The sequence below is a fragment of the Phyllobates terribilis genome, unplaced genomic scaffold (genome assembly GCF_046119375.1).
Source record: "Phyllobates terribilis strain yellow unplaced genomic scaffold, ASM4611937v1 Scaffold_5__5_contigs__length_657084704, whole genome shotgun sequence".
Taxonomy (NCBI): Eukaryota; Metazoa; Chordata; class Amphibia; order Anura; family Dendrobatidae; genus Phyllobates; species Phyllobates terribilis.
Genome location: NW_027362765.1, coordinates 630,384,949 through 630,403,479, shown reverse-complemented (window position 1 = coordinate 630,403,479; position 18,531 = coordinate 630,384,949). Strand labels below are relative to the sequence as shown.

The 18,531-nt window shown below is 44.4% G+C and overlaps 1 protein-coding gene across 3 annotated transcripts in view; it reads right to left on the bottom strand.

Moving 5' to 3' along the window:
* KDM2A (lysine demethylase 2A) overlaps positions 1-18,531 on the bottom strand; it is a 188,078-nt gene that overhangs the window by 151,983 nt on the left and 17,564 nt on the right. For all 3 annotated transcript variants that reach the window (XM_073686145.1, XM_073686144.1, XM_073686146.1), the window contains exons 2-6: positions 3,578-3,674; positions 3,075-3,213; positions 2,914-2,992; positions 2,751-2,797; positions 803-981 (exon numbers count right to left, since the gene is read on the bottom strand). In XM_073686145.1, coding sequence (XP_073542246.1) covers positions 803-981; positions 2,751-2,797; positions 2,914-2,992; positions 3,075-3,213; positions 3,578-3,613 — 480 coding nt within the window. In that variant the 5' untranslated portion in view covers positions 3,614-3,674. The remainder of the gene's footprint in view (positions 1-802; positions 982-2,750; positions 2,798-2,913; positions 2,993-3,074; positions 3,214-3,577; positions 3,675-18,531) is intronic.

The following is an 18,531-nucleotide window of genomic DNA, read 5'->3' as shown; positions in this document are numbered from 1 at the left end:
ATTTTTTTAGCAAGTTGACAGGTCCTCTTTAAGTGTCACCATTCTCTGAGACCTGTAACTTTTTTATTTATCTGTCAAAAGAGTTGTGTGGAGGCTCATTTATTTCGTGCTTAGCTGTGTTTGCTAACGACACCATTTTGTGGGACAGATGTAAACTGAAAAATGACAATTTTGGAGGTGAAATAATTCTATATTTTGATAAATATGACTTTTTCAGAAGTGGCAATAACAAAAATATTTCTTTATAGATAAAAGTGGGGAAAAAAAGTTTTTTTAATTCTTGTATTTGTCCCTGTACGTTTGAGTCCCATAGTGTAATCACTTACATGTACTATACTGCAATACTTTAGTGGCAATAGTTCCTATGTAACTGAGCACTGAATACTTAGATGGCAGCAACAGGGACCTAGAGAAGGCCTCCAGGTGACATGGAAACCCATCAACACACCTAAACATATTTGCAGGGGAAAAAAATACGGGCAGAGGGGCCCCAGTACGAAAACCCCACCTAAATATCACTGCCAAAGATTAAAAGCAGCGATCAGGCCTAGCTTTGAGTGATACTGTTAAAATCATATTCTGGCAGCATAACACAACCAGCACCTACTCTATGTGGAGCTGGCTCATGTTCTGAACCCACTACGTACATCCCCACTATCACGTAGTATTATGTTATTGAGAGGGAACAGGTTAAAAAAGGCACTTTTGCCAACCACACATTTAGATGCAATGATAAAAAAAAAAAAAATAATGAAAACTCTAGAGAAATCACAATCAGTAAGATTTGAGACATGCCGCTAACCGTGGCTGGTCTTTGAACCAAGTACTCCAGCTTGGTATGGCTGAATTCCAGGCTTATCACATTGTACAGTTTCTCCCGTTCTTCTTGAGGAGTTTCATAGTACTTCGCCCACTGTGCCATGGTCATTTCAATTCCTTTTTGTGTGCCAACATCCATAACATCCACAATACGCTTGCTCCCTGGAAAATAACATGTTATTACATGTCCAGTAGATAAACTATATATTCTCCTGCACGTGGCACAGAATATTTAAGTTAAAGTGACCTACAGACAGAGGGTGAACTACGTAACAGATTATATTGTAAAAAGAAGGGCTATGAAGTGATTATATGAAAACGTGGAAAATAAATTGTGGAATTTGAGGTAAATCTCAGTATTTTAGATCTACTGCTGTAGCTTAGCATAAGATCTAGCAGGGCAATCGCTCTAAAATGAGTGAAATGACACCTTCGAATATTATGTTCACTATGATATTAACATCTCAAAACAATGATATTTCTCCTTCACCACCAAAGATGGCATAGCAAGGCTGATTTTACAATTGAAAAAAAAAGTTGGAAAATAATTTTGTATTGTTTGACTATAGAAAAAGGGGGCGACTTCATAAACTTAAGAGTACGGTATTTTATTATGTGGAAAAAAAAAACAATAGTGAGAGGTTGGGTTATTTTTTGTCAAGTTGTATACTGTATTTTACCTTCTTAGTTCCTGGAAAAGCTGTCTGAGAAATAAGACTAACGTTACAGCTCCTTGGAGCATTTTCAGACATCTGACCATAAAATCTCATTAGTTGTAAAGGAATTTATAATCGCATAACTATTTAACGGGAACCGGTCACCAGGTTTGTCCCATATGTGGTAAGGCTATTTGCAAATCTGCACAATGGTGAACATGGTTACCTTTCGTGGACCGATATTATAGCTGCCAAAATGTCCCTTTTGATTGGCAGATTTAAAGGTAACCTGTCACCAGGTTTGTCCCTGGTAATGAGGTAAGGCCACCACCTTTCAGCCCTGATATACAACCTTCTATAATGCTGTATATATGCCCCCGATCTGACCTGCAAGACAAGAAAAAGGCCTTTTATAATACTCACCTGGGGGCGGTTGGGTCTGATGGCTCCTCTCTTCTTATGATGCCGTCCTCCTTCTACGTCATCCACACAGTGTCCCCGGCATCACACTCCTGTGCAGGCGCACTTCTCTGCCATAACCAGACTGCAATGTGCATGCACTGGGGCTCTTTGGCCTTTTCCTGCGCACTGCAGTGCTTTGCTCTACCCTCGACAGGGCAGAGAGAAGTACGCCTGCGCAGGAGCGCGATGCCGGGGACACTGCATGGATGACGTAGGACGCGTCATCCACATGAAGCACAGGAGGATAAATTTCACAAGAAGAAGAGAGGAGGCACTGGACCAACACAGCGACGCCCATCGGACCCAACCGCCCCATAGGTGAGTATAATGAAAGGTCTTTTACTTGCAGGTCCGGTTGAGGGCATATATACAGCATTACAGAATGCTGAAAGGTGATGGACTTCCCTCAAATGAGACAAACCTGGTGATAGATTTAAAGGGAACCTGCCAATCAAAAGGGATATTTTGGCAGCTATAATATCAGTCCATGAAAGGTAACCATGTTCATCATTGTGCAGATTTGCAAATAGCACTCTCCATAGCGCAGAAGCGCTGGTGACCCAGGTGCCATCTGCAGGAAATGACCATTTGTCCCTAGGACTTGCCTTTGTTAAGAAAGAAGGGACGAAGCTTGCATAGGTGTATAGTGTGAGAGAGTAAGGATTTAAAGAGAATGTGTCACATCAAATAACACTATTAACCTGCAGCTATGGAGTTGATCTGCAGGTTAATTACACTAGGAAGGTGTCCAGCTGCTGATGCAACGGATTTCCTTAAATAATAATAGAGATCAAATAATATAACTTTACTTACCTACAAACAATTTGACATCGTTCACACTGAAGGTGGGGTCTGGCATTCTAGAAAAAAAAGACAGAATGTTAGCTTTACAGGACACGGGAAACACCCCAATCCTCATTATAAACATACCTACTAAAGATCTAGCAAACATGACGACCACAGAAAATCCACTTACCTGATGCCAAGCCCATCAGATCTTTTAAAGATCAGCGGGTCCCTGAGTCCACCCTGCTGAACGAATCGCATGTTGAAGTCTGGAAGCAGAAGATGGATGCTAATTAGTAAGGTAAGGGCGGGGGTAATGAGGTAAAGAACTAATTCTGCTCTGGCTTTCACCTTTGCCTTCCATGTAGATGATGAAGTTGGAGTTATACTTAGGGCTGCGTAGTTTTTCCTCCAAGTCAAATGTTCTCTTGCCCTCGATCTCCTCATCAGAAATGCCATCATCTTCATACTTTCTACGGAGAGTGCGTCTCTGAAAGGCCGAATCATAGATATCAAACCTTAGATGCTTCTCAGACATTTATCAAATATCCATAAATCAAAGGATGTGATAAAATAATTTATACTAGACTGGTAAATACAGACAGTCTTTTGTAGCTGTACTGTAGCCATTTCAGCTACATGCTAATTACTAGCCTCTGTGGTGATGGAAGCACAGACTGCAGCAGTCACATATGAGCACTCACTAAGTCATCATTGGAGGACTGCTAAAAGACCAACAGGATCACTGGAGGGTTGATGCATCCACCACGTAAGTAAAAGTTACTTCACCACATTTCCTGCTTTGTGGCCAAAACCATATCACTGCACAAGAAGAGAAGGAGGGTGCTACATACCAGTCTACGGCTGTAACGAGCTTGCTCGTCCTCCATCTCTCAGAATCTCTCTCCCCAGCACAGGGAGAGCACTGGACTTTCCACCAGAACCAGTGACCTGTAAATACAAGTGAAATAAACAGTCACATTTGTAAAGAATGTCACTCGGTAATAGGCGCACAATACAACCTAAGTGAACAGCCCCACCATGTACTTCACAATATACTTCATAAGACCATGCAAGAGGACAATGCTAAGCCAGCCATGACACCAACATCCCAGGAATTGGATATTACAATTCCTCTTGATGGGGGAGGTTGGCCCGTATCAAAAAAATGTCAAATTCCTTCTAAGACTCACTTAAAGCGACCCTCCAGTTGAAAGGCAAAATCTGACTAAACGCTGTACAAGTATAGGAAACATTCCTGGTGCCGTCTCATCCTACAGTTCTGCTCCTCCTTCCGATTCTGTGTGTCGCAGAAGAGAACAGTTAGGACTTCTGCAAAACACAGAATCGGGGACCATCATTGATGGATGCTGGCAGAAGACAGACACAGCTATATTTACTGTACATTACTAATGTATCATCAAAATGAGTTTGTTCACCAGAGGGTCACTGTAAAATCACCACACTGGTGATGGCCACTTACAGTTTGAGAAGAACGGATACCATGCAGTACTTTGTGAGGCATCCCCCATTCTCACAGAAGTGATTCATAGCAGTAAAATCCATCAGACACTTAGTCCGTCCCAAATAAAAAGTTTACCCTGGAAATTGATCATCAAATTGAGGCAATCTCCTGCTGTTACTCCCATAGATCCGACACATGCCGCTGTGATGGTCTGAATTAGCACCAGTCATGACATCTCTACATTGGTCTGTCACTGGGCCACCGAGGCCTGTGATTGCTTTCAAAGTTCAGGTGACAAAAATGGAGCATTATCAGAGAAATATTCCAGGCACAATCCCCCACTGACAGTGATAGATACTGTGAAACTCGGTGAGACTGGATTGAATTTCACGAATCCGATGCCTAGCGTCTTACATCAGACTGATGTGACCATCCCTTTTCTTCTCTGTACTGATTATGCTCCGTGTTGGTCTACACCAGGCTGCACTATGTATGGTTTCCATTGGATTTTAGTAACTTTATAATTGTAATACTGATGGCCCAATATGTTCCCCTCCTTCTTTTTTCTTCCTATAACTTTTTATTCTATGATATATTGATGCTGATTTTGTCCTGGTTATTCTATTCTATTTTTTTTTTTTTTTTTTTTGTATTTTTGTAATTGAAAATTATTTAACCTTTCAATAAAAATTGAACCTTGAAATATTCAGGGCACAATTTTTCTTTAAAGGTTATTGCCATCTTCGTAGATGGATAATATTTGTAAAAACAAGCACTTTTGCAATCAACTACCTATTCAAATTTGCAGGCGTTCTTGAGATATTAACACTTTTGCTTACAGTTCGTTGCCTAGGAGACAGACCACTGCTGATGTCTAGCTTGTAAGCATTGCGCTGAAGCTGGCTGGCGTTTTATCAGTTTTTCTCAGACGAGAAAGAGAAGAAAAAAAAAAAAAAAAAAAATTTGTCTCATTTTTTCACTAAGGCCACGGCCCCACTATCAGTATTTGGTCAGTATTTAAATCCGCACCACGCTTTCACTTTCCTGCAGATTTTTTCTGCAAAGTGTGAATGGGATTTTGAAAACTCCATTTGCTTGTACTGCCTATTTCCGGTGCGGAATCTGCTATGTGTGAACTTGGTTTTAGAATGTGCTTATATACTGTATATTCTTAATCGTGTAGATAACCTGTATAATGATAGTCCACCATAATTCAGGAGAAAATAATCAAACCCCCTTCTTCATAAAGAAAAAGCATTGTTAGTTATTTAATTCATTATAGGGAAAAGACGTGATCACACACGTGTCCTAACAGAGACTTCAGTTACCATAACGCTGAGTATGTAAATATGGACACCGACAGTAAAATAATAGGAGCACAAACAGATAACCAGGCTGTGTGTTTTTGGAAAGATGTAAATACCTTAAAGGGAATCTGCTACAAGATTTGTGCTACCTAATCTGAGAGCAGCACGATGTAGAGACAGAGACCCTGATTTCAGGGATGTGTCATTTACTGGGCTGCTTATTGTAGTTTTGATAAATCACTGTTGTATCAGCAGGAGATCATCACTAGGGGACTAGTAAACCTGCTGCCAGGTAGTCAAGCAATGCCCCCACCACTGACTGACTGCTTTCTGTCTATGCACAGTGCACACAAACTTTCAATCAGTAGTGTGGGCAGGGTTATACAGAGCTCACCATTCAGATTACTGCCATATATATGCAGCAAATAAAACTGTGATTTTAACAAAATAACAGTAAGCAGCCCAGTAAGCAATACAGGGCTGAAATCCGGGTCTCTGCCACTACATCATGCTGTTCTCAGATAAAGCAAAACCAGGGGACAGATTCCCTTTAACCCCTTTACCCCCAAGGTGGTTTGCACCTTAATGACCAGGCCAATTTTTACAATTCTGACCACTGTCACTGTATGAGTTAAGAACTCTGGAACGCTTCAACAGATCCCCCTGATTCTGAGAATATTTTTCATGACATATTTCTTCGATATCACTTGCGTTTATTTGTGAAAAAATTGGAAATTTGGTGAAAATTTTGAAAATTTCCAATTTTCAAACTTTGAATTTTCATGCCCTTAATATGTCAGACAAGACAGTTAATAAATAACATTGCCAACATGTCTCCTTTACATCAGCACAATTTTGTAACCAACAATTTTTTTTTGTTAGGAAGTTATAAGGGTTAAAAGTTGAGCAGCGATTTCTCATTTTTCCAACAAAATTTACAAAACCACTTTTTTAGGGACCACATCACATTTGAAGTGACTTTGAGGGGCCTTTATGACAGAAAATAGCCAAGTGACATCATTCTAAAAACTGCACCCCTCAAGGTGCTCAAAACCACATTCAAGAAGTTTATTAACCCTTCAGGAATTTTTGGAATGTGGAAGAAAAAAATGAACATTTAACTTTTTTCACAAAAATGTTACTTTAGACCCATTTTTTTTTTTATTTTCGCAAGGGTATCAGGAAAAAATGGACCCCAAAATTTTTTGTGTAATATGTGGGGGAAAACCACAGTTTGGGCGCACAGCAGGGTTCAGAATGGAAGGGGCACTGTGTGACTTTTTGAATGCAAAATTGGCTTGAATAATTAGCGGACGCCATGTTGCGTTTGGAGAGCCTCTGATGTGCCTAAACAGTGGAAACCCCCCACAAGTGACACCATTTTGTAAACTAGACCCCTAAGGGAACTTACCTAGATGTGTGGGGAGCACCTTGAACCCCCAGGAGCTTCACAGAAGTTTATAACATTGAACCGTAAAACACGTAATTACTTACCGGTAATGTGTTTTTTCGGAGTCCATGACAGCACCCCAAACGAAAGAGGGATCCGCCCTCACAGGACAGGGAACCATCAGCCTTTAAAAGGGGCGGCTCCTCTCCCCCTGTCAGTTGGTTACAGAGACTGGAAGAACTAAACTTAAGAACACTGTTAGTCCATCGTAACCCTACACCATGTGTATCACACATAAGGCACTAAGAGGAGAAGGTGAAGATACAAACCCTCAACAATGGGAGGGAATATGAGGGTGCTGTCATGGGCTCCGAAAAAACACATTACCGGTAAGTAATTACGTGTTTATCGATCGTCCATGACAGCCCCCAAACGAGTGATTTACAGAGACGTGAAAAACCTTTTAGGGAGGGACCACCGCCTGCAGGACCCTATTCCCAAAGGTGATGTCTGTACCAGACAGGTCAAGCCTATAGTAAGTTGAAGGTTGAACACCTGACCTTTCCGCCCAGGTAGTAGCCATGGCTCTTGTGGAATGGGCTTTAAGATTCTTCTCCACTTCATTGCCGCTAATAGAATAGGCTAAACTAATTGCTTCCCTAACCCAACGAGCTAGTGTGGCTTTGGAGGCCCTCATCTGACTCTGGAAGCAGACAAACAAGGACCTATCCCTTCTCCAGGAACTGGTGGATTCTAGGTTTTTCCCCTAGGGAGTGTAATTTCCATTCTTTAGCGTTAGAGGGATTACTGCAGAAAATGGGTAGGACCATCTCCTGAGCGTGGTGAAACGTAGAAGGAGGTACGCTGGGTCAGGTCTCAAAATTACTGTCATCCCGAAACAGGGTAAAAGGAGGGTCTACTGAGAGAGCCTGAATATCTCCTATTCGCCGAGCGGAGGTTAAAGCTACGAGGAGGACTGTTTTAAGGGAGAGGACTTTAATAGTGACATCCTGTACGGGTTCAAAGGGGATTCAGTTAAAGCTGCGAGCACCAGGTTAAGATCCCAAGGGGCTGAACCGATAAAACGGATAGGTTTCGATCCGGCACATGCTTTTATAAACAGAGAAACCTAGGGATCCCTTGCTAGGTTAAAGTTATAAAGGGCTCCAAGGGCTGATACCTGAACTATGAGGGTACTTACTCAGAGCCCTATCTGTACCCCGTTCTGTAGAAATTCTAAAATTAGATTAATTGGAGCTTCCCCACTTGGATGCTCCTGACATAGATAGGAATTTTCTCCAAGTCCTGTGATAAATTCGAGAAGTTACTGGCTTTCTAGATTTAAAGAGTGTTAAAGCCACTTCAGCCGAGAACCCCCTATTCCTCAGAAGCCGCCTCTCAAATTCCAGGCAGTTAGATGTAGTTTGTCAGCATGTGATGAACCAGCCCCTGGGAGAGGAGGTCCGGAAGATCCGAAAGGACCCAAGAATCGCATATTGGCATCTGCTGGAGCCAAAAAAACCAAGGCCTCTTCGGCCAGAAGGGGCGATCAGGATCACCCGAGCCCTTTCTTCTCAGATTTTCCGGAGGACTATCGGAATTAATATGAGTGGAGGGAATGCGTAGGCTAGGCCGGAGTTCTATTTGACTAGTAGGGAGTCTGCCGCAAATGGACGATCCCTGGGATCTGGGGAGCAAAACCGTTCTAGTTTTCGGTTGGCTCTGGTCACAAACAAGTCTACTGTGGGGACCCCCCCACCTGTCCATGATCTGGTGGAATATTGCCTGACTTAGGACCCACTCTCCCTGGTGAAGGCGTACTCGACTGAGGAAGTCTGCCCTACTGTTGACCTTTCCTTTTATGTGTACTGCCGAGATGGAGGCCCACTGAGCTTGTGCCACCTGAAGAATCCGATCTGCTACCTCTATCAGGGTTCTCGATCGGGTTCCTCCCTGGTGGGTTAGATAGGCTACTGACACTTGATTGTCAGTCAAGATTTTGACATGATGACCTTCTAAGAGTGGCAGAAACCCCTTTATAGTCTCTTCTAATGCTACCAATACCCCTGAAGTATGTGATGGTCTAGTAGGGCCCCCCAACCTGAAGGGCTGGCATCGGTTGTAACCACCCTCGTCACTGGAGACCACCAGGGAACCCCTGTGGACAGAACCGACCTGTCCAGCCACCAGTGGAGAGACTGCAGTGTGGCTGACTGCAGGGTCAGTATTCCTTCCAGATTCTGATTGAGAGTTTTCTGATTCTTCAGAATGTCCCATTGTAGAGTCCTGGTATGGGCCTGAGCCCATCGCACCCCTGGGATACAAGCTGTAAGGGATCCTAGGAGAGAGATAGCTCTCCTTAACGTCATGGTTGGTGACTCTATGGCATTCAACACTAGGCTCTGAATCCTCATTATTTTGTCCTGAGGAAGATGACAGTCCTGCTTGCCTGAATCCAGTATAAGACCTAAGAAGGTCTGGGACGTTAACAGAGTTAGTCTTGATTTTTCCCAATTAATGAGTCATCCCAGATTCTGCAACATCCTGAGTACCTGTTGGACCTGGTGCGCACAATGCTGAGCTGTCTTTCCAACTATCAGGAAGTCGTCTAAGTATGGCACAATTAACACCTTTTTTTCTCGAAGATGTGCTGAAACTTCTTCAATAACCTTGGTGAATACACGAGGAGCAATAGCTATGCCGAACGGAAGGGCCTGGTACTGGAAGTGCTTGATCTGAGAGTTCATCTGGACTGCGATTCGTAGAAATTGTTGAGACTGATTGCAAATGGGAATATGGTAGTATGCGTCTTTTAAATCCAGAACTGCAATGTGGCAGCCTGGAAAGAGAAGCTTTATAGCAGATCCAATCGACTCCATCTTGAAAGTCGGGACATCTAAGAATTTGTTTATGTCTTTTAGATTTAAAATGGTTCTGAAAGAATCGTCTGTTTGTTTGTTTTTTTTATTAGGAAAAGGTGAGCGTACAAACCTCTTCTTTCCTCCTGTGCCGGAACCTGCACCAAGACAGCTTTGTCCCAGAGCTTGAATTCTGTCCTCCAGAGCCTGCTGTTCATACTGTGAAGACTGAGGAGGGGTGACAAGAAACCTGGTTGGAGGAAAGCTTGGAAACCATAGTCTGAGCCCTGTTCTCATGAGGCTTCAGATCCAGCAGCTTGAAGAGATGTGTCCAGGCTGGGAGGAAGTGAGAAAGTCGACCTCCTACCTGGAGGAAGGAGTCACTTGGGGGTTTTTCTGGGGTCTCGGGCAGACCCTGCAAACATAAAACCTTTAGCTCTTTTCCTACGCTCTGACCAACCCTACTGGTCTCTTTTACGGGAATACTTCCTTGAGTATTTTCTGGTCCGAAAGGGTTTTTGGAGGGAAAAATCGGGAAATGTTTTCTTTTTATCCCCGGCTTTCTCTAAGATGTCATCTAGTGCGGCCCCAAATAAAAATTCCCCTTTACAAGGGAGACAATTTAGCCTGTTCTTTGTTTGAAGGTCCCATGGCCAACTTTTTAGCCATAACGCCCTCCTGGCGGCATTGGAAGATGGTGCGGAACTTACTGTCAAAATGGTGGAATCCGCAGCAGCATCCGCCAAAAACGCTGCAGCCCCCTGTATTACTGGGACCAAAGATAGGATCTAAGCTCTAGGGGCTTTGCTTTTTAACTGGAGAGTTGGTCTAGCCAGACCATAAGGGACCTGGCTGTACAGATGGCAGCGACTCCTGGTTTCAGTCCTCCTGCTGACGACTCCCAGGTGTTTCTAAGGAACTGGTAGGCTTTCTTATCTAAAGGATCTTTTAGCAGACCCATATCTTCAAAGGGGAGAGAATACTTTTTTGAAGCTTTTGCCACTGCTACATCCAGTCTTGGAGCTTTATCCCAAGAAAAGCAGGAGGCCTCCTCAAAGAGATATTTACGCTTCAAAAGAGACGTAGGGGCGCCTTTCCTATCTGGCTTACTCCATTCTCTTGTTATTAGGGCCTGAATCCTTTCATCAAGGGGAAAGGGGTGATGTTTCTTCTGCCCTAATCCTCCAAACATTAGGTCTAGCCTAGATGGCTGAATCTTCTCATCCTCAATACCCATTGTAGATCGGATGGCTTTAATCAAATTGCCCACTTCTTCAACTGAAAAACAATGGCGTCTGGTGGAATCGTCATCTGACGAAAAACTCTGAAGAAGCCCATGAGAACTCACATTCCCCTTCTGATTTAGCTGATTCTTCAGTAGGCAGGGAAGATAAAATTAGAGGATCGGGGTAGCCTCTGACTTCCCTGGGAGAATACCCTAAGGGAATTTTCCACTTCCGACCGAACTAAGGATTGTAGGGAGGAAGAAAAAGCCAGTGATTCTTCCGTAATAGTCTGCTCTATACAGGCTTTACATAATTTCTTAGGCCAAGAGTCCGGAAGCCTATGCTTACAAAGTCTACACAATAAATGTTTAGTTTTGGCAGTAGATTTCCCAGATTTTTACCGAGTCTAAAGAAAAAGAGACAGGACACACCATTTAGTTAGAAAGAAAAAATACATTCACGGAACTCTCTCACCCATCAGACTTGAAGTACCGGAGCCAGGGAAGGAGCTCTGTCCTGAGGCAATTCTCCTCTGGATGTCTTGTGGGAGGAATGGCTGCTACTGCGGTGTCCCCCCATCTGAGGCTGTGGTTCCACCGGAGCATCTGTCCCACTCATGCTGCCGCTGTAGTGCCGCAACTTGGCGGAAGCTGGCTGGAGCAACTGAGGCAACGCTCCGCTGTCCACCTTATCTATTCTCCAGATTCTCCCCGGCATCATCAAACCCGGAAGTCCGGGTGGGTCACCTGACCGGATCCCGGGGCTGCCCCTTCCAGAACTCCACGGCCCCCCATCTGATATCCGCGTGACCCGGAAGGCCCGCTCCCGGCAGTCCGGCGCACTCGACGCCTGGCCCGCCCCTCCCGATGCCAGGTGCGTGTGCAGACCCGGACACCCGGTGGACGCCAGCCATCGCATGGCGCCGCCAGTTCAGGATGATCATCTCCCGCCCAGGGTCGCAGCCTTAGGAGACGGGAAAACACGGGGCCCGATCCGGCCTACCCCGCGCCCACGCTCCTGCTCACAGTAAGTAAAAAAAAAAAACAAAAAAAAAACCACTATCTCCTGGAACCACCGTTCCTGAGGCTCCCGTACCAGGCAGGGAACCAACTGACAGGGGGAGAGGAACCGCCCCTTTTAAAGCCTGATGGTTCCCTGTCCTGGGAGGGCGGATTCCTCTCTCGTTTGGGGTACTGTCATGGACGATCGATAAAATACAATTTTCTATCAAAAATGTTTTTCAGCTCCCAATTTTGCATTATCATAAGGGTAACAGGAGAAATTGCACCATGTAATACGTTATGCAATATTTCCTGAGTAAGCCAATACCCCATATGTGGGGGAAAACCACTCTTTGGGCGCACGGCAGGGTTCAGAAGGTAAGGAGCGCCATTTGACTTTTTGAATGTAAAATTTGCTTGAATAATTAGCGGACGCCATGTTGTGTTTGGGGAGCCCCTGATGCGCCTAAATAGTGGAAACCCCCCACAAGTGACACCATTTTGGAAACTAGACCCCTCAAGGATTTTAACAAGGGGTATAGTGAACATTTTTAAGGCACGACAAAGAATTTGATGACATTAGGTCATCATATTGAATTAAGTTGTGATTAGTCTTGAGAGCAAGTGCTCGCTACTTGAGTTTGCATCGGGTACTCGGGTATGCACCATGTATTGCGGATGCTCAAGTCCCTGCCCAGCATGTTTCACGGTTATTAGACACCCAAAAAAAAACATGCGGGGATCGCTCGTGCATGGCAGACAATCCCCACAAGGTTTTTTTGGCTGTATGACAGCTGCAAAACATATGGGGCGGAGACTCGAGCATGTCACTCGAACACCCGCTATACTCGGTGCATACCCGGGCACCCGATGGAAACTCAAATAGCGAGCACATGCGCTCAACATGGTCGCCATATCGTCGTCATTTTTTTTTTTTTTTTCTTTACTTTTGAAAAAATCCCAACCCTAGCCCAACCCTAACCCTATACTTTATTTTTTACGCCTTTCCTCGTGCGATATAAGTGATTAGACGACTTTATTCTTCGGGTCGGTGCGATTACAGTGATACCAGATTTATATGGGGTATTTATGACTGACAGCTGTCAAACTAAAAGAAAAAAAAATTTTTTGCAAAAAAAAAAACATTTTTTTTTTTTTTTTGCAAAAACTAGTTTTTGCATCGCCATATTTTGAGAGCTATAATTTTTCCATATTTCAGCCAACAGTCATGTGACGGCTTGTTTTTGCGGGATGAGTTGACGTTTTTATTGGTACCATTTTCGGGCAAGTGACATTTTTTGATCGCTTTCTATTCCGATTTTTGGGAGGCAGAATAAACAAAAACCAACAATTCCGGAATTGTTTTTTTTTTTGTTTTTTTTATGCCGTTCCGCGTGTGGTAAAATTGATAAGACAGCTTTATTTTTTGGGTCAGTATGTTTACAGCGGTATCACATTTATATTGTTTTTTATGCTTTGGCCCTTTTACACAAACTATTTTATAGAAAAAATATTTTTTTGTATCGCTTTATTCTGAGAGATATAACTTTTTTATCTTTTGGCTGATGGAGCTGTATGGCATTTTCAGTGGTACCATTTTTATTTGCATTTGTCTTTTTGATCGCGTTTTATTGCATTTTTTGCTTGGCAGTATGATGATAAAGCATCGTTTTGTTTTTTTTGTTGTTTTTTTACCGTTTTCACTAAAGGGGTTAACTAGTGGGACAGTTTTATAGGTCAGGTCGTTCTGGACACGGTAATACCGCATATGTGTACTTTTAGTGTTTTTTTCATAATATTTATGGATACAGTATATTTTATTTTTTTGATTATTTCTTTTCATTTCCCCCCCATTTTTTTTCTCAATTTTTTTTTCCCATTCTGACACTTTTCTTACTTTTACACATAGTCCCACTATGGGACTTTCACTTTTTACATTCTGATCGCTTGCACAGCTTAAGAATGCAGCAGCATCCCTGTGCTATCCAGACTGACAGCGCTGCACAGGGAGAAGTTACTTGGATTGTGACCCGGATGTTGTCATGACGACATTCGGATCACCATGGCAACCACCGAGACCCGGCTCAGACATTGCTGGACGACGGAGAGGAGGTAAGTATCGGCGCTTACCTCCCCTTGCTCCCGGAATGCTGCGATCGACTTCGATCGCAGAATTTCAGGGAGCGGTGCGGGACTGCTCCTTGCACATAGTACCGGGTGTCTGCTGTGACAATCAGCTGACACCCAGCACCGATTGCCCCGCACCGCTTGTGCCAATAGGCCCAGGGCACAAGGACGTACTATCACCACATACATCAGAAAGGGGTTAATAGAAACCTGTCAGTAGGATCAACCCTCCTAAGCAGTCTATATGGGCATGAAGGTCATAGGAAGCGGAATACAATGATACCTTTATAGCTGTAATCTGATGTTTTATTCCAGGGAAATATATGTTTTTCTTTTATGTAAATGACCTCTTCCAGGCGATGGGCCGGACACAGATCTGCCTGAGAATCCACCACCAGGGATTATTATAAATATAAAGAGGATTTACCAGTGTGAGACATGAACCCAACACAGAACAGGAGAAATAAACTTTGTCTTCTTACAAATACATTTTTGCAGCTCTTTGAGCTCTGCTGCATTGCTACAATATTATAACTGTCTGCCTGTGAGCTGGAAGCTGAAGCTGAGAGGATCCTGCAGATGTGTCAGTTATAATCACACACAGCTCTGCAGTGAAGTGAGAGCAGAGAGCGGCCATTACTTATCACACAAATAATACCCACTTCATGTAAAATAATGTCTGGCCCATAGACCTTAACAGCTCATTTACATATAAGAAAAACATGCATTTCTCAGAAATAGGACAGAGGATCGCAGATATCAATTTGTAATTTTTTTTCAGCTTCCTATGACCTGCGCGTCCATATAGACTGCTTAGGAGGGTTGATCCTAGCAAAATGCAATAGGTCTACCAAATAGTCTACCAAAATGCAATACGTCTAATATATGAGCCAATGTAATAAATCAGATACAGTTTTACAGGGAACTTGTCAGCACCTTGTTACATATGGAAGTAGTGGTATAGCTGTATAGCACTTGATGCCAAATAATATTGATACATTTTATCAGAGATCCAATGGGAAAGTCATGAGAAATTTAGTGCAGAAGCCATATCCACATCAGGCTGGAAGAGCACTGTGGTGCGTGTCAATGCAGCTGCATAACTTCAACCATTGAGCTCTCATGACTGACTGTGTAGTGAGCGGTAACGGTAAGGCTATGTGCCCACGATCAGTCTATAGCAGTGCTTTGGTTGCAGCATTTTTTCGTTGCGTCCAATCACGCAGGTAACTCCGCATGTGTTCATTAAACATTAAAAATTAAAATTTGTGGTGAATGAAAAAAATATATATATATCACGCACAAAAAAAAAAAAAACCCGGAATACTCAGGGGAGCAGCAAGATTAAAATAAGAACAAGAACTGACAAGTCTCCTTAAGGCAGGGGTCGACAAAGTTGTTCAGACTCTAGGAGCCAGCCAAAAAATTTAGGAGCCAGAATTTTTTTTGTTGACAAACTGTACATATAGACCCCCTCACACACGGCGTCTCCCCGGGGAGCACGGCCTTTGTATGTACTTACACAGGTAGCGGGAGTTGAGAACGGGTCCCCGGCCACAGCGATCCTTCCCCCCAGGGCCGGCTCCAGGTTTTTCTGGGCCCCGGGCGAAAGAGTCTCAGTGGGCCCTTTTAACACATACACGATTCATGATGCACAGATACGGTGGAGAAATAAATATATATATTTATTACACATGGCCCAGCCTGCCCCCTCATCCTTCACATACGCAGACATATGCACACGCACACACGGTACGCAGACATATGCGTGCGCACACACGGTACGCAGACATATGCGCGCGCACACACGGTACGCAGACATATGCGCGCGCACACACGGTACGCAGACATATGCGCGCGCACACACGGTACGCAGACATATGCGCGCGCACACACGGTACGCAGACATATGCGCGCGCACACACGGTACGCAGACATATGCGCGCGCACACACGGTACGCAGACATATGCGCGCGCACACACGGTACGCAGACATATGCACGCACGCACACACACACACGGTACGCAGACATATGCACGCACGCACACACACGGTACGCAGACATATGCGTGCGCACACACGGTACGCAGACATATGTACACATACAGACATACACATAGATAAAACAGACAAATATATATACACAGTCATATACACTGACATTCACATACATGCACTCACACAGACCCATTACTAATATTTTTAATATGGGGATTGGGGAAGCCTCACTCACCTGTCCCCGGTCCAGTGTCCTGTCCAGCAGCTCCTCGGGTATGGGGCAGTGCAGGGCCCCCGGCGTGTCACAGACTTCATGGCCCTGGAACATCAGAGGGGCCCACTTGCGGTCGGGTCCGGGCCCCTCCCGCCCATCTGTGCAGGACCTCCGCTCCGACGGTGTTTGATTGCCGGCACTCCCCCAGACATGGCCGCGCGCTGTGCGGCTGTGTCTGCTAGTAATGACGCGGCAGGAGCGACACACAAGCACAATTAAAGATGCAGTGCCGTCGACCCTGCCGTGTCATTACTAGCAGACACAGCCGGACAGCGCGCGGCCACGTCTGGGGGAAATGCCGGCAATCAAGCAGCGCCTGCGTCCCTGAACAGGTGCCGAGGAAGCGGCCAGGGCCCCGACAGTGAGTGGGCGGGTGGGTGTGTGGGCCCGGCCCCGACAGTGAGTGGGCCCGGCCCCGACAGTGAGCACCGGGCAACATGTTCTAGGCGTCACTGGCGACCAGGCGCCTGGGTTTGTCGAGCCCTGCCTTAAGGGTATGTGCGCACATTCAGGATTTAAAGCAGAAATTTCTGCATCTCCTTGGCAGGAAAAAAGCTGCAGAAAAAAAGTAGGCATTAGACCTGCCGGTAATAGGGTTTCCAGGAGTCAAGCATAACAGCAACATCAGGAGGTCGTCCTTCATATCCTTGATAGGGACAGGAAACACACAAGAGGTCAAAAGGACCCTCCCTCCACCCCAACTCCAGTGATTTTTCAAGTACCACATCAGAATGGATGCAACTCTTATTTTATTTGCCTTTCAACAATCTATGTTAATTTCACATAGCCGTTTAGGAATATTTAGGGAGGAAATATAATGGGTGCTGTCATGAGGGACTCCTGGAAACCCTATTACCGATAGGTCTAATGCCTACTTTCCAGGACGTCCCTCCTGACAGCACCATCAGGAGAATACCAGAGTATACATTTTAGGGTGGGACCACTGCCTTGAGGACCTTCCTTCTGAAGGCCATCTTTTGGCCTGATGGAATGTCTAATTTACAAGGTTTACAGAAAGTGTTCAGATTTGTCCAAGTTGCAGCTTTACAGATTTGGTCCGCAGATGCCCCAGCTCTTTCTGCCCATGATGCAGACATGGCCCTGGTAGAATGGGCTCTAATATTTTCTGGAGGGGACTTCCCCTCAGCTAAACTACTCTCCTGACATCAAGCGAGTGGAAGTCTAGTTCCTGATCATTCTTATAGTCCTGACAAAAAGAGGGTAGGACCACCTCCTGATTCATATGGAAAGGGGTAACTACTTTTGGTAAAATAGCTGGGTCTAACCTGAGGGTAATACAATCGTCTAGGCACTTCAGGTATAGGTCTCTGATTGATAATGCTTGAATTTCCCCTATCCTTCTCAATGTGGTTATTGCGACTAGGAACACTGTCTTAAGTGAGAGGAATTTTATGTTCGATTCTATGAGAGGTTCGAATGGCTTGTTGCATAGGCTCTTTAGGACCATGTTTAAGTCCCATGGTGGGATGTGGGATTTAATTGATGGTCTTAACCTTGTTGTAGCCTTAACGAATCTTTCTACCCATGGATGGTGAGCTAGTGGATAATCCATGAACGTGCTCAATGCAGCAATCTGTACTTTTAATTTGCTGGGTCTTAGACCTTTTTCAAACCCTGTCTGCAAGAATTCTAATATTTTAGGGAAGTCTGGAACGGAACTCTCAGATGCTGGTTGATACTGCGAACAGAATCTCTTCCAGATTTTTGTACAGATGGCAGATGTTACCAGGTTTCCTACTATTTTGCATGGTTGAGATTACTACGTCTGATAGGCCCCTAGATCTCAGGATCTGCCTTTCAAGATCCATGCCGAAAGCTGGAGAAACTTCACATCGGGATGGAATATAGGGCCCTGAAATAGCAAGTCCTGCCTCTCCGGAAGGATTATTGGATCCTCAAGGGACATTTTCTTCAGTAAAGGGAACCAACTTCTCCTCTTGTGCCAGAAAGGTAGGATTATTATCACCCTGGCTCGATCTTGCCGAATCTTCTTTAGTACCCACGGTATCAAGGGTAAAGGAGGGAATGCATATGCTAGATTCATGTTCCATCTTTGAGATAAAGCATCTATCCCTTCTGGTCTATCTTCTGGATTGAGGGAGAAGAATTTTTCTGTCTTTGCGTTTTTCCATGTGGCGAA